Below are 15,559 nucleotides of genomic sequence, written 5' to 3'. Positions count from 1 at the left end.
TCGGCCAACTCAGACAAGTTCTTGGCTCATGCACTTGCTGCCGCGGTGTTATTTATTTAATGCAGATTTTTAATTGCCTGTCACATAAATTCCAGAGATCTGCGGGCGTAGAATAGCCGCAGGTAGTTTGACATTTCGATTGACCTTCAAAAAGCCATCGGAATAATCGGCGCATCGCCCATAAAAAGTGAATATAAAATCCAGAACCGTTAGGCTCGCCAAAAATGTCGGTTAAAAAGCTTTCAAGTAACAGCGTGATAAATACAACTAATTAATTTTAGCAGCAGCATCCCGAAATATATGCAGATGATGTAATTAAGGTGTAGAAAGCGGAGAGATGAGATTGATGACCACTGGGAGCGCGAGAAAAAATGCAGCTATAAAGAGCTCTTTAAGAGAGCCGGCAAGAAACGCGCTCTTCGCGCAGCCCGAAGAAACTCTTTCCGAAAAAGCTCCGAATGGCAAGCTTCGGACACGCTAAATGCTATTAAGCCAACTTAGCCATGAAGCGACAAGGCGACGAGGTAAAAAACAGGTAAAAGAAACGCCGAGCAACGTAACCGAACTTACGGCAAGAAAAGGTAAGCTATGGTATGGTATGGTAAGGTAAGGTAAGGCCGTCCGGTAAGCTCGACTCTGCCGCGGCAAAAGCCCGGCTCTGCCGTCGATTCTTCAGTCGAGTCGCGAAAGTCGTCGAGTGCGTTTGGTTCGCTGGCGCGTCGGCAGTCCAGCTAAGTAAAAAGAAAATCCAAGCCACTAAAAAAAATATTTTGAAAAGCAAAAGAAAAAGAAAACAAACTGAGAAAGAGAGAGAAGCTGCTGCTGAGAAAGGTGATCAAAGAAGCGGAGATCATCATCATCGCCATCACGAAACTTTGTGCGCGCAGTCTTCGCCGTTATGCAATTGAAGTGCGTTCATAAAATGCCGAGATAGCAACAATTTCGAATTCATTTGTCTTTTGGGGAATTAGAAATTATTTCGCGCGAGTTTAAAAGACGCATAAATACTCGTGCCCTCGCCGCTCGATGTCCGAATTAAATGCAAAATTAAATATTACAATTTATGGCAAACTCGTTTCCCCAGCTAAAAGCAGCGGCCAAAAGTGAAATTAATAAAGTGAAACGCAAACACAGCAATTGTAGCAAAGGCAATTACAAAATCAATATAAATAATAACAGAAAATCATTGTTACAGCACTAAAAAAAAAAAAGAAAAGAAAAATACGTAGAGAAGTAACAACAGTTAGGGGCAAACACTTTTCCTCGTCGCCGCTCTGCGAATACGTAATCATTGGGAAAATATCAGCAATTTTGCAACAGTTTCGACACAACAACAACAACAACAAAAAAAAAAACAACAGTAACAACAACAACAGCAGCAACACCAGCGACTTGCAGCAAAAACAAAAGTAATTGAGCAGAAAGGTGAGTTGGGGAGCCCAAGAGACACGCATGCAAAGTAGGGAAAAGGTACAAAAAAAAAAAACAGCAGGGAAAAAAGGAGAAACCCTAGCACCTGTTGCTCTTCCGGAAGAAAAAGATCCCAGCTTCCCATTCATAATCGCACCGTTTTTTCTCTAACTGTTTTGACTCGGCACTGGACTTCCTGCTTACGCGCTTTTTGTTTATTGTTTGCCGTGTTTCTTTGCTACACTTCGGTTTCATTTTCATTTTCATTTAAATGCGAGCTGAAATCGCAGCCCCAACTACAAGCTGCTACAAACTCTCAAGGTTGACAACATCTCTCTTGTCGTTTTGCCTTTTCGGTTTCTTTCTCGGATTGCGTGTTCGCATTTGAATATCATACAATTTTGGGCAGTTTCGGTTTCGTAAATAGTTCCTTTTCGCCATCAATTCGAACGATTAGTGCTGAATTAGCAGCACAATGTCAAGTTAATTTCAGCATCTTTTTTCGAGGTATTTGTACACTGGTGAAATATTCAGCAACCTAATCTTGAAAGTATGTACAAGTAATGATGATTTTAAATATATTAATATTTAATGAATGCCACTGATAACAAGTATATTTCAAGTTAATATTATAATTTATAAATTTCAAGCCAGACTAATAAATATCTGGAAACGTACTCGTTGTGCTTGTCTTTAAAAAAACATTAAAATAAATTAAATGAGTTGAGTTTTGGCATGTGACTTTTAAAAGGTCTAGTTTGCTCTGGCTTAAATGCGATTTTTCTCAGTTCACATGTGGCCCTGGCTGAGACAGATGGATGAGTTTCTGACTGGCAACACGCCTTCGAAAACAAATGCATTTAATAACGAAACGAGGCGGCCCGAAAAAAGCTGAAATTAAAATGTGCAGTAGGTGTTGCCATTCCGATTTCGATTGCGACAATTGGCCCGACACTCGTGTATATATATGTATATATATCTTTTGGTATAGTGTATATATCCGAAAGAAGAGGCTGGCGAAGAGTTCGAGAGGCAGAGGAAGGAAGTCGATGTCGGCATGAGTTTGCAGTTTCATTGGGCTTCGGTTACAGCCTCGGCTCCAACTTCGAATTCAGCTTCTCAGACCATCATCTTTGCATCGGTTTGTGGGAGTCAATTAGTGGGCAAAATTTAAATACAACTAAGAGTGCAGAGAAGAAGGGGGAGGGGGGATGGGTAGGTGCCATGGCACCCAATTATGCATCCATAAATGTAAACAATCGTCGAAAAGACCCTGTAAAGTGCGGTTCTTCTGCTGAAGGCAGTGCTGAAATCCGTCTGGCCGAAAAGTTCAGCAGAACCTGCAGACAATAACGTGGCCGAAAGAGCTAATGGGAAATGTCAGTCAGCCAGACGCTGACTTCATTTACATTTAGGCAAAACAACAAATGGATCTGCACTAAGCCCCGAAAAAAGGTCGCGCAATAAATTCGTTTTGTAACTCTCCGCCTTTTGGCCGAAAGCCCATTTCGATTCGATTTGGCCAAATTCCGGGAGAAGGAGAATTTGCATTCGACCGCTATTCGGTTCTTTCACTCTCTTTGTGCTTCTGGCCATTTCTTTTCACGCTGCGCGCATATTTCATGAGCTGTCGATGGCTGGGGTCTATTTAGGTTTATTGGCAGCCATTCCCCGCGCCAAATGGGCACCGTTCATTAGCGGAAAATGGGTTAATCTCATTCAGCGGAGGCACACACAGTTGCGGTCAAAATAATGGCACTGGAAACTGGAGATATTTGTTATTTTATTAAGTGTTTAACGTTCGAGGCGTCCCACTGCTATTTATCTAACGATGAGTAGATAAAATATCACTTTATCTGGCCAATGAACTCCCAAATTGTCCCAATTAATAAGCTGTGATTGAAACACACACTGGAATGTGATCTCAGATTTGTTAACACACATCGTAACTGGGAAACTATTTTCTCAAATCTTTCGCAGACTCATATTCTCTACAGGGAGTCCACACCTTAAAAACGCCATAAAAAGTGTTTTTTTGAGTGCGTGCATTCGTAGATTTGAAAGCTAATTAAACCGCTGATGTTGTGGCGCCTTCAAAGTGTGAAAGAGACATTAAGTCTGATAGCGAGGCACGTGTTGTTGTTTGTCGACGATTAGCCAGATACGGCGATACCAGCGGATAGATATATAGAGTCTAGGGGCTGGGATGATGGCCTTTAACGCCCCGCCGCCAGACAAAGGCATCTTTATTAAAAGATTATTATTTGGCTTGCCATTGTCGGCTCGCCGGATAAATTGCATTTTAAATACAACCTTTCTGTTTCTGTTGTGGGCAGCTCTGCCTACCACCAATAGCTGACTCAATCAGCCGAACAAAGCGCTTCAACACAAATATTATGATCTTTCTGATTGTTACACGCTAACTTCCGCTCGCCGGCTCCACGATCATCATCATTATCATTACCATTATTATTACGATCCACGGCTAACTGGGAAACTGAGAAAGTGAAAACTTGGACGATTTTTTGATTGCAGCCATTTGATAAGCACTAAACGAAAGAAGCCAAAAGTGGTGGTCGAACAGAGCGGGAGAAATTTTGTCATCCATTGAGCCAACTAATGGTGGTCAACGTAACACGAGTGTACAGTGAACAAATATTATAAAAAATTTAATATTAATATCTTAGCAAGCTCAAAGGTTGAGGTAAACAATATAGAAATTGCCACAGTAATTTTAGATTGCAAGGAAAGATGAAAGTACCATTAGGTTCCATACAATTTTGATATTGTTATTCTTATTTCATGACCATTTACCTTACAACTTGTTCTTGAATTCTGTTTCTTGGCGGATTTCCGGTTTGAAATTGGAGGTCTCAAGTACTTTTTCTTGGTGTAAGACCGCTCTTCCTCCCTCTCTATATAGTATATACATACATATATCTTTCTTTCACCGGTCTGCTAAAAGAAATCAGTTTCAGTTTCGTTTACAGTTTCGGTTTCGGTTTCAAACTCAGTCGCTTGTGGAAAATTTAGTGCAACGGCGCTGTCATAGCTCCGCTTCAAATTGCTTCGTTTACCCGGCTCCCCTCCCCAGACTGTTCCCCTCTCTTTCGTTGGCCGGACTGTAGCGCTCTCTCTGTCGCACCTGATGGGAGCGTTTTGGAGCAGTTGGAGCGTGCAGGCGAAAACGAAAGCAGAAGCAGCCGCCAGTTGCAGTCTTCTTTTTTCTCGCTTTTCATTTGCTGAAATTCGTGTTTTTAGTCTGTGTTTCTGCTTTTCACTCTAGTTGAAGTTGAAGTTGTAGCCTGTTTCTCTGTTTCGCTCTTTTTGGCCAGCAAATTGTTGCACGGACCTCGCTTTTGGTCAGGGCAACTCGGAACGTAACGCCGAAATGCGGAAAAAATTCGCTTCAATTTAATGAAAGTGTCAACTTGTTTTTCGTGGCGTTTTCAGTTAATCAAAGGCACAACGAATTTGTGAGATAGAAAATGGGTTTGCTGCGAACAGCAACAGCGGAAAATACAACTTTTTTTACGCGTTTCATATTGAGTGTTTTCCATTTTAGTGGCTGCTTGATAGTTATGATATTCGAATTATTTATGGAGTAGTAAACACTCAAAGCCAACAAATTTGAGAAGTTGAAAGAAAAACCAACAGGGAAAACTTGTTTCTGCATTATGATTTTTGTAACTTTTTCAATAATGAAATACCATATTTTTATATATTGATTTTTCATGGTATTTTTCTTTGTTTCTCAAGACAAGACATCTGATTTTTTTTGTTTACCTTTTTTGTACTCCGTTTGCTTAGCCATTTTCCAAGTTACGGTTTTCTTTGTTGACTCGAATCATTTGATTTAATGCCCCAAGAGATTTTCAAAAGGTGTCGAGCAATTTATTAAATTTACATTTTGAAAGTGCTGCATCGGCGGTCGCTGCAGCATTAGCAGCGAAAATCAATCAAAAAACCATCCAAGACATTCGGAGATCTTCAAAAATTGAAATGTTAATTTCTGGGGCTTTCGTCTCCATCCATCCATTCATTCAACCATCCGTTCGTTTGTCTTTGGGGATTGCGCAAAGCGCTGACAGTTACATGACTTTGAAAAGTATCTGATAGATGCTCACACAAATATTCATTTATATAGATATGATTTAACATATTTTGGGGCTTAATAATTGCCGGAATGGAGAGCCGAGCGCCAGATGTGCGTGATGGGAAATACGAGTGTTTTTTACGTTTTGCGAAATCGAAATGCACAACCTGTCGGTATCGGTTGGCTTTAGCTTTAGCTATATGTATATGTAGCTCTTGGTTTTTTAACTGTTACTGTTACCGCTGATGAGGCCATGATGCGCCGCTGATGCGCTCAGGTGTTAAATGCCCGGCAGCCAGCGAGTTCCGCAATACGATTCGATGTTAAATGCTTCGGATTTCGCATTATTAGCTTCCCGATGTGAGCAATTTTGCATAATTTGCACCGCGCACTGCCTCGCATAATGAAAACCTTAACCCCAAACGAGGAACTGAACCATGGCGACTGCGAATTTGAGTTGAAGTTGGACTCCGACTACACGCCACTTTCACGCTATGCAAATTGAAGCATTTGCAGACAATGCCGACCGCCGACAAGTGTTAAGAAAATATGATCAGCTCGCCAGATCCGCGGCTCCCTCGCCCACTCCAAATTCATTACTCAATTTCAAGGGTTCAAATATTTAGTGGGTGGCGAAGGGAAAGTGACAGGAACTGGAAACAAACGGAAGTTGCATATCATCACAAGGCATTTAAGCCACAAAATTTCCCAGCATAAAAAAATAAATATTTATTAACACAAAACTTATAACACTTCCTTAGCAACAAACTTGTGGTCAAGGTTAAAAACGTGTTACTTTGCCACCTAAATAAACATTCACACCTTTCGATTAGAGCACTATTAAATGTTAAAGTGTTACCCCATAAATCTGATACGCTCCAACAAATGGATAATTTTTCTCCCGAACTGCCGACATTTCCAATACAGAATTAAACGGATTACCAAACTGCGTTGAGTTCTTCTCAGCACGCCCATTATTTCGACAACCTTAGAAAACGGCGGGCTCTTTCTTTTGCCTCCTTTCCACAAGTCAATGACTGCTTAATTTAATTTGGACACAAATCAATGGCCACATGTATCGTATACCCCAGCCTATGGTGTTTCGTTTCGGGAACATTTCGCTTGACCCCTGTGAAAGCAATTTCCTTACGGGCTATTCTCATCTCTCGGCCAATCAATCATGCGGCTCCCCAGCATTCTTGGCCGGCATGTCTTCTGCGAAAGTATTAAGTGTTCCTCCGCCATCCCATTTTTCGATGCTTCATTAGGTCCCCGGCAACTTTCATGAGGTATTTGGTTACATAATGAATCCATTAGGGTGCCAAAAATACTTTCTAGCCAAAATGCGCGGCAAGAAAATAAACAAAACTGAGCTCTGACCTTAACATTTGGCCGTCCAGCGGAGTTTGGCAAATGAATGTGCAGAAATTGTGCCTCCAAATGGATGGAAGCTGTTGATCTCAGCTGGTTTTCAGCTAAGTAGACACGTCTAATCTTCGCCATCTCGTGACGCACTCGAACAATGCAATCATCTCGGATCTCGGATCTCGCCGGGTAAATGAACTGCAAGATATTTGCACTGCGGAGACGAGTTGCTAGCCACTACAGTGAAGCACGGCAGCTAACGACCTCTTGACTGGGCACAGCGATACCCACTCCACGCCAGGTGCAATTGCATTAGAATCATTTACATTCACCGACGCGATCAATATGCAACTAGCGTTGTCAGCACGATTGTCATCATCAAAATTCTTTATTGATTGCCTAGAGTCTCCACTCGTGAATCTACAATAATTCATGACGTTGACTTTCATTCATAAAGTGCGCGATTGTCGGCGGTTGTCTGGTGTTTGAATATGCAGCGAATGTTGTCATTAAATTATGCATAGTTTCATTCCAACGACCAGCGGAGGAAAGTTCTGTAGAAAGTTGAGAGAAACGAGTTTTCCGCTTGTCAATCATAAAGTTTGAGGCTCATCGTTTTAATTTATTGTTGGGGAAATTCTTCGTAGAAAATATCACGCCCAACGAAAATATTCAAGCTATTCTGATAAGTATTTGAATTTCGGAACAGTTATAAAATTATATTCCGATTGATATTTTATTTAAAACATTAATATTCCCTCATAAATCAGTTTCCACAAAATATCTATTTATTTTGCTTACTCCAAAAGCTTTCCTTATCAAACTATGATATGTTTACCTATTTTGAACCTACGTAAGATATACAGTATATAGTATATACCCACCATCTGTGAGAAACAGCGGATTTAAGCGTATGGCGTCATCTTTTAGAATAATGCCGTGTGGGCAGCTTCAATGTCAGCTGTTGAGAAGTCGAAAAAGAAGCCACCTTTGTTGTGGGAATTTAAAATACTAATAGAGCCAGGGAATGACAGCAGCATAATGAATAAACTCTTAATCAGCAAACAAGCCCATCTGTAATTTTCGACACATTTTCCCAAATCAATATTTGCACCGAAATTATTGTGTATTTTGCTTTCCATTTCGATCCGCCGGCGCAGAGTTATTGAACCCATCGGAAATGCGCGGAAAATGCCTGCTTATAATTCAATATCATTTCGTTGGACAATTGTGAAAGTTCAACGAATCTGAAATTCAAATCCGAGTTCGATTGGCGCGGTTTGAACTTGGATGATGATGCGGCGGATTGCAGTGAATTAAGAAATAATCATCAATTGGCATTATTTAAATGATTTCAAATAGCTGCTTTTTTGTTAGCCTTGACTGATGTTTTTATTTTTATTTTTGTTTCGCTTGTGAAAGTTGCTGCACATTTTTGCGTGTGCGAAGGAAAAATTTATTATTTTCGAGCGAAAAGTGAATGCTGATGGCTGAAAAATTGCGAGCCAAATGGACGCGCACATTTTCCCAATTCCTTTGGCTTCGGGACTTGTAACTGTAAAAGATCAGGGAAATTATCATGCGGCCAAATCAGCAAAGTCAACACGCACCATCCAGCCAGATAAAAAATGAGAAATGAAGGAAAAAGCCAAGGCTCTGATGACTTTATTTTACGGCATCAAGTGGCATCCACAGTTGTTCTGTTTACAAAAGTCCGGCAACGAAAACAGGCCATCCGCTGAGGAGCTGTGAGTGTGCAGGATACTCGAGCACCTCTTGGCCACCACTCCACCACTCGACTCCTCTTGGCCAGCTTGGCCAGCTTGGCTGCAGCTGTGGGCCGTTAATTGTCCGTCATTCGCAGGGGCAGAAAGAAACTTTCTTGATATGTCAGCGTTATTTGGCCAGAATTGTTCCGGGAACACAGGCAGATGCCGTTTAAGTGTTTTAATTTGACGTGCCCCATAAAGAATGCGGTGAAATTAAAGGTGTTTTTTGCTGCCTTTACTTCTCCTGGATAATTGGATAAAAGCATATTTGTGTATGGGTGGGAATTTTGGCATACAAAGTAAGATACATGGTTTTGATTTAAGAAAATTAAAGAATGAAATTGTATTATATAATTCTAAAAGAATATAAAGAACATATTTATTTTAAAGTTATTTTGTCCTTGACTTTGACTACAGTTAATGTGCTCCTACAATACCCACTTTTTCCCACATCCTCTGCCTTATCCTACAACTTGTACCACCAAAACAGAAACAGTAGACAAGTATATCCGTGTGGATCATCCAGTAAATCTTCTGCCCCATAAATGACACTCGGAATGCAATTCACGTAATTACCCGAGTCGAGAGCCAAACTAGAACACGTCTGTTTTGTACGTGCCAAGCTTGAGGAACTCTTGTTCGAACTTTTGTTCGACTATATGGTACATATGTTCTATATACCCGAACAGCGATTTGTGATTTCTGGGCTCGTTTTTGTGTCGCAGACAGTGGCCCTTTGTTGGCCATAAATAACGATACTTTGGGGCAGGGAGACATTCAACAGCCAACAACCGGCCGAGAGTGTTGTGTGCACAAAGAAAATGCAACTCAATAAAGCGGCAACAAATGGCACTGAGACACCGAGACTTGTACAATTTAACGGCTTTTGTTGCATAAATCGGGCTGCAACAGCGGCAACATTTGTTATGCGATTGCAATCTATGGCCTGGCGAAAAAAATGGCGTCGATCGTTGACAATATGGTCGGCAGTCGGCAGTCGAGATTGCGCAAAAGGCGATGAATATTTATGGCCAGCCAGCAGCCCTTGCAGCATCCGAACTGTCGGATCTGAAAAAAAGACGTCGATCACTCGGACGCACAGTTTCTGCAAAAAGAAAGCCAACAAAAGCAGACACATCACAATTATAGACACTAATAACAAAGACGGCTAAATATATATGACAACAGGTTAGCGAACCTCGCACATTTGCATGTTTCTCGAGGGAGCGAGGGAGAAGGAGAGTGTTTCGAATAAAGAGAGGGAGAGAGGGAGAAAGGGGAGCGAGGGAGAGGGCACTTTCTTGCCGCTACACGCTTCGCAACCCCCAAAGCCCCGAGCTCCAAGCCCCCATAGATGTTTATTATGCAATGAACGTTTTTTCATCAACTTGACAATCTGAGCCGTGAAAAAACAAAAGACTTCAATCGAAATACTCTAACAACAGGGGGTAAAACGAAAACGTTTAAAGTAACAATTAAAACTCTTAAAAATATAAAATGAAGTATTTATAAATACTTCACATAACATTCATAGATTTAAATAAAATTGATTGCAATTAAGTTTTTCTACGCATGCTTTTATTACAATAAATCGTTGCTTGCTTTACAAAGTACTAACTCCAAAAGGGTATTCCCCATTCCGCAATTGAACACTTGTTTTCTGTTTCAGCTTACAGGTGATTTCTTCTTTATTTACTTTTATTGTGACTGCTTTCAACGTGCCTTGGATGGTATCTCATATGCTCCGTCTGATTCACAACTTAAATCGCAGTTGGGATCTCAATTTCGAATCTGCGATGCGTAGCTCGCACAACATGATCGTCATAACAAGCCATTTCAATAAAAATTGCATGTTTTACACATAAATTCTTCTGCTCGAAAGAAACATTAAGTTGGGCACATAGAAACAGAGCATACAACTGAGAGATACAGGAAGGCAAATTGCATTGGTGTTAGGGGGTCTTAAGAGCTTCTCTGCATGCGGGATGACTTGTAAAAAGGGAGTCCAGGTCATAAACAAAAGGCATATCCCAGTTTCAGGTGCGTTGACCTCAAAACCCGAGGGATGCCGATGCCATAATTCTGTTTGCTAAGCGATTCGAAGAGAGTCAAATATTTTTTTGGGTTTTTTGTGGGACCTGTCAGCGCAAAATGAGGAAATTTGATGTGTTTGCTGTTTTACGAACCGTTATGCGGCGGCCTTCCTTAAGATCTCCCTGCCCATATTATGTATTTGGTTTATAACGCGAATATTCACACAACCCTTTATGACTTGATATCTTTCCCTCTTTGCAGAGGACAGAGACCCCAGAAATCACACAAGATGGTGTCGCGGCGAAAAATTCTATCACGTTCACGCGACGATCTTAATCTCGACCAGACATTTACCCAGCAGGAGGAGGAGGAGGACATTTGGTACCAGAAGGATAAACTATACAAGGTAAGTCATAGATGCAAGAAATTCTATTCCATTTGAGGAATACTTTAAATTGTTAACCTATAAATATAAACTATGTAAGAAAACGTAATACATTTTCGAGCTTGCACAATATATAGATATTGATAGAACATTATTCTTAAGTTAGTCATTAAAATTATCAATTCCAGCTTTAAGATGTGTTTATTCTTTAACCATAATTAAGAATCCATGCCTCATTTAAGTTTAAAAATCAAACCGTAGAGATTTGTATTAGGACTTACATTAGATAACTTATAATTTGGCAAATTACCTTATTTTCCGTGATTTCCGCGGCACCTCCAAACCAAAAATAAACTCTGGTGAGCCTATGAAGAACCGTGGAGAACTGGCCCTGGCCCATCGACCGTCGAGCAGGCCGACTTCCGCCCAACTTGGACAGTCGGCTTCTATGATTTGCGGCTATTTTCCTGTCGCTCATTCTCAACACGTGCGGCAGGCGGAGTGGCGGAGTGGTGGAGTCGGGTCCACCGCATTGGGGTCACCATGAGACGCACTAACGCCGAGGCTTTGGGTTTCTGTTTTTCCGTTTAATTTCATTGTTTTGGCCTGGCTTTCTGGTGTTTGTTGTATTGACCAATTGCATTAATTACCGTTAGGCCATCGCATTGCGTTGTGCATTTTTAATTTGCCTACGGGCCAAGGCAGTAAAGCAGAGAAGTCGGTGGAATCGGTGGAGTCGGCCAAAAGCGTACGGCGAATGGCCAACGGGCAACGGCAATAAGCCGCTGTAACTATGGCCATAAAAACGCCATAGGTAACCCTAATGTTTGGACAAGCCCAGCACGAGCCCGCCGATCGCTTTTCGTTCGCCCATCTTCGATTACGATATATTATTTTTTTGGGGCCGTTTCTCTTTGCAAGTTGCGAGTATACGAGTATTGTTTATGTGTGGAAATTCCATTGACGTAGCTGCTAACTGCTGCTAACCCTTTTGGCTATTTACCAAGGAGTGTTAGTGGGCCCAGCATTGTAGTCCATGGGTGTGTGGGGTTTTTTTTGGCTCTACGATCGTATATAATGCAAGTCGACTGCGTTGCAGCTCTCTAAACTGTGGCTTTAGGCTAATTTCAACCTTTGAACTATTTCGAGCGTTTAAGATTTGTGGGTAAGGTCTTGGGGTGAATTAAGAAATCTATTGCAAGCCAAAAACAGTGAAAAAGTGATTTATATCTTTTAAAAGAGTTTGAGTAAAATACAGAAATACCCCTGAGATACAAATCTAATAAGGGAGTACGATTTTAAGACCAATAAATACTGACAAAATTTCAATATGTGCAGCACGAATTTAATAAAACTTTAGTTTCCTTGTATTTTATTGTATTTTTATTATTTTGAACGCATTCTAGCCGTTTATAGCTCACTTCACTTTATCTATAACCCCGTTGTTATTTTAAGCTTTTTTGTTTGGCTTTTACCCAGCTGGTTGCGCAGCTCTGATGACTTTTTTCAGCTCACTTTTGGCAGGCGGTGCTGCCCACGCACTCAACTGGGTTAACTGCACTTCATACGGCAACAAAGCGCGGCAGCAACACCCGAAAAAAAGCCATCAAAAAGCTGCCTATTAAATTGATGTTTTATTTCTAATGGAAATTTGCATAAATTTCGTTTACATCTGCGATTCGAGTTTAGCGATTCCGAGATCCGAGATCCAAGATCCGAACTCCGAAATCGGAGATTCGGGGAGCCAAAGGCCTCGCCCAAAGTGAAAAGCGTGCAGCAGTCGCTGGATTCGTGTGTTTGTCTTTTTCCGTCTATGGGTATGTTGCAATTAGCGTGAGCGTGGCATCTATATAATTCCGTTTAGTCTGGCCCCACACAAAGGCGTCCACAAAAACAAAAACTGTATTTCCCATGATGGAAACGGCCGCAATGATGTCTGATGTCTGAATTTTCCTTTTGTCGTCGAGGGTTGTTCGCTTGCTTCGGTTTGTTAGCCCTTTGATTCGACTTGTTTGGCTGCTCGGGGCGCTTATTGAGCAATTTCGGTTGCTCTGGCTGCCGTTGTGCTATTTTCAATATTGTTTACAAATTTATTATCTGGGAACGGAGCGGAGAAAAAAATTGACTTGAGAAAACAAAAGACTTAGGCAACAAACTTGCATGCATCGAACCAGAATTCTAGCGGACAGAAAAAAAGAGACACAAAGTCTTTTCGCATTCGTTTTCGTTTTCGTGAAAATGAAAGTTTTTCTCGCTGGTCTGCACAGTTTTCGCTTTTTTTTCCACTTCCACGCGCAGGCTTTTCTCGTTCAGCATTTTCCTTTGTTTTCCTTTTCCCCCTGGATTTTGTTGTCTGGCGACGGTTGTTTTGGCACCCGTTCACCTGGTTTCGGTCTCGCTTTTGGCCTGGCCCGAGCAACAGGATTTGGCGTTGACGCAAAATAAGCAGGAAAAACCACTAAAACGAGACGACAGACACACACACACACACTTACACACACTGTGAGACACTGATGATGTGGGTTGGCTTTTAAGCCCAAAAATTATACGACAATTTCAATGGAAATTTTTGTGGCTGCCACTTCATCAAAGTCCAGGATCAATTGAGTTTCCTGCTCGTTGCTTGATTGATTTACCTGCTGGCGGAAGAGCTGGTCCGCTCTGGGCTATAATTACCATATGTCAACCAGAAATTTGCATAAATTATACACCTAGATTTCTTATTTTTCGGCCAGACCCACTTGGCATTAGGTTTGCGGCCTGGCCTAACCAAACAAATTGAAAATAAACATATCAATGAACTTTGGACGCAACTGCTGCTTCTGCTGCTGGTGCAACCTGTCACAAGATGAATTTATCAAGACCGTAATAATTTGCGGCGATTGTATCTATTGACCTGGCAGACACAAAGAGTTCCGCCGCAGTTGCCGCCGCCGAAGCCGCCGGATCCCAAATAAAAATCATTTTATTAAATGTCAACTCGGAGCGTTGCGAGCATCTGTTGCTGCTCTGGCTGGTGGAATGGAAGTCGTGACTGCAAAAGTTCAACAACATTTTACACGAAAAAGTGCAAGCAGCGACGGGGATTCTCCAGCGTCTCATCTTCGGCGGCGTTGCACGTGTTGCAAGCCAAGCTTATAGCTTAAGCCAATGGGGCTACATTACGGATCTTGCAACAGAATAATGGACTTTAATTGCGCCCACAAAAATGCGGTTGGTTTGTCGCCGTCGCCGTCGCCGTCACACTGACGTCACTCGTCGCTCGTCTGGCCAAAAATCCGTATAATTCATGTTTCTGTTTCTGACTTAATGCTCCTCGCATGCTAATCGAAACCCGTTCCGAAACTCGTTCGAGCTAATTTCATGCACAATCCAGATTACGTATACGCCAGGGAGAACACGCGCTTGCGGTGTGGCACTTCGGCGTTGCACTCTGCAGCTTGCAGCGTGCAGCTTGCAGCGTGCAGCTTGCAGCTTCTGTGTTGCAACAACAGGGGCGACTAATTAAAAGCCAAGCAACGGCGAAAACCACTCGGTGAACTTCGGCATTTTGAGGTCGTCTCTGCACGGCCTAGAAATATGAGAAATGAGAAACAACCGCAGGTTGTAACCAGTTTGTCGGCACTCGAGTCTCGAGTCTCAGGCCTACAAGATTCTTCTGCCGCCAGTGAAACCTGAAGTGAAGTGAATCTGCCCAAAGAATCCAACGGAATGAAATCAAAAGTGCTTTGCTTCCAACTCCCAGACTCTCGATCTCGCAGGCCGAGTGCGCAAACGCAAACGCAAAGCATCCGAAAAGGTTAACAAGTTTTACTACATGATTTATTTGCATTTTTAATGTGTGTGCCCGCTGAATGGAATGAGTGAGCTTGCCTAGACGAGTTTTGGCCAAAATGCTTGTCCGTCCATCCGTCCGCCAGTCCGTCAGTAGAATTGTGGCCAAAAGCCAAGCCAACATTTGATGCTCGCTGCCTGCTCACTTTTTGTGGCTCATATTTTTCATATTTACTTCTATTATTATAAGCCAAAAAAGTGGCTCAAATTGTGGGCATGTTGGTTACTGGGCTAATGGCTTTGTTTATGACGTTCTTTGTTCGGGTTAATTGAACCAGCCAGCCAGCCACGGAGGGAAAACAACCCAGCTGTTCGGTTTTTTGGCTTTTCTTTGGATGTGCACACATACGAAAGCAAAATGGGTTGGGGCAATAAATATAAACTGTGGAAAAAATATCACCTCCGAAGCTTTAGAGCTAATAAACGCTCCAAAGACATATCATCTGCTAATAAACATTAATATGCATTCATTAATGTACAATTTAATGGCTTACTTCAGAGGTTAAATTAAATTATGGGTTCTAATGCTTAAATTGAGCTGTGATCTTTTAATGGCAGAGGTATTATGTATTATTTATTTAATGTTTATGCAACGAAAGCGATTTGTTTGCCATAAATTTTTAGTCGCTGATCCACTTTTGCTTTCATTAAAGCCACTTGCTCGAG

At 41.7% G+C, this 15,559-nt stretch overlaps 1 protein-coding gene across 3 annotated transcripts in view; it reads left to right on the top strand.

Moving 5' to 3' along the window:
- Nucleotides 1-655: 655 nt before the first annotated feature.
- The window catches only part of LOC108093878, a 28,404-nt gene continuing 13,500 nt past the window's right edge, over nt 656-15,559 (top strand). Inside the window, exons 1-2 of one of the 3 annotated variants that reach the window (XM_017194224.2) lie at nt 656-1,409; nt 10,936-11,080. In XM_017194224.2, coding sequence (XP_017049713.1) covers nt 10,964-11,080 — 117 coding nt within the window. In that variant the 5' untranslated portion in view covers nt 656-1,409; nt 10,936-10,963. Of the gene's footprint in view, nt 1,426-10,935; nt 11,081-15,559 lie in introns of all 3 variants that reach the window. The other 2 variants (XM_017194223.2, XM_017194225.2) reach the window with 2 other exon arrangements.

Source organism: Drosophila ficusphila, unplaced genomic scaffold (genome assembly GCF_018152265.1).
Source record: "Drosophila ficusphila isolate 14025-0441.05 unplaced genomic scaffold, ASM1815226v1 contig_414, whole genome shotgun sequence".
In the NCBI taxonomy this organism is placed as follows: Eukaryota; Metazoa; Arthropoda; class Insecta; order Diptera; family Drosophilidae; genus Drosophila; species Drosophila ficusphila.
Note: the sequence above shows the minus strand (reverse complement) of the source record. Positions and strands in the feature narration are given on the sequence as shown.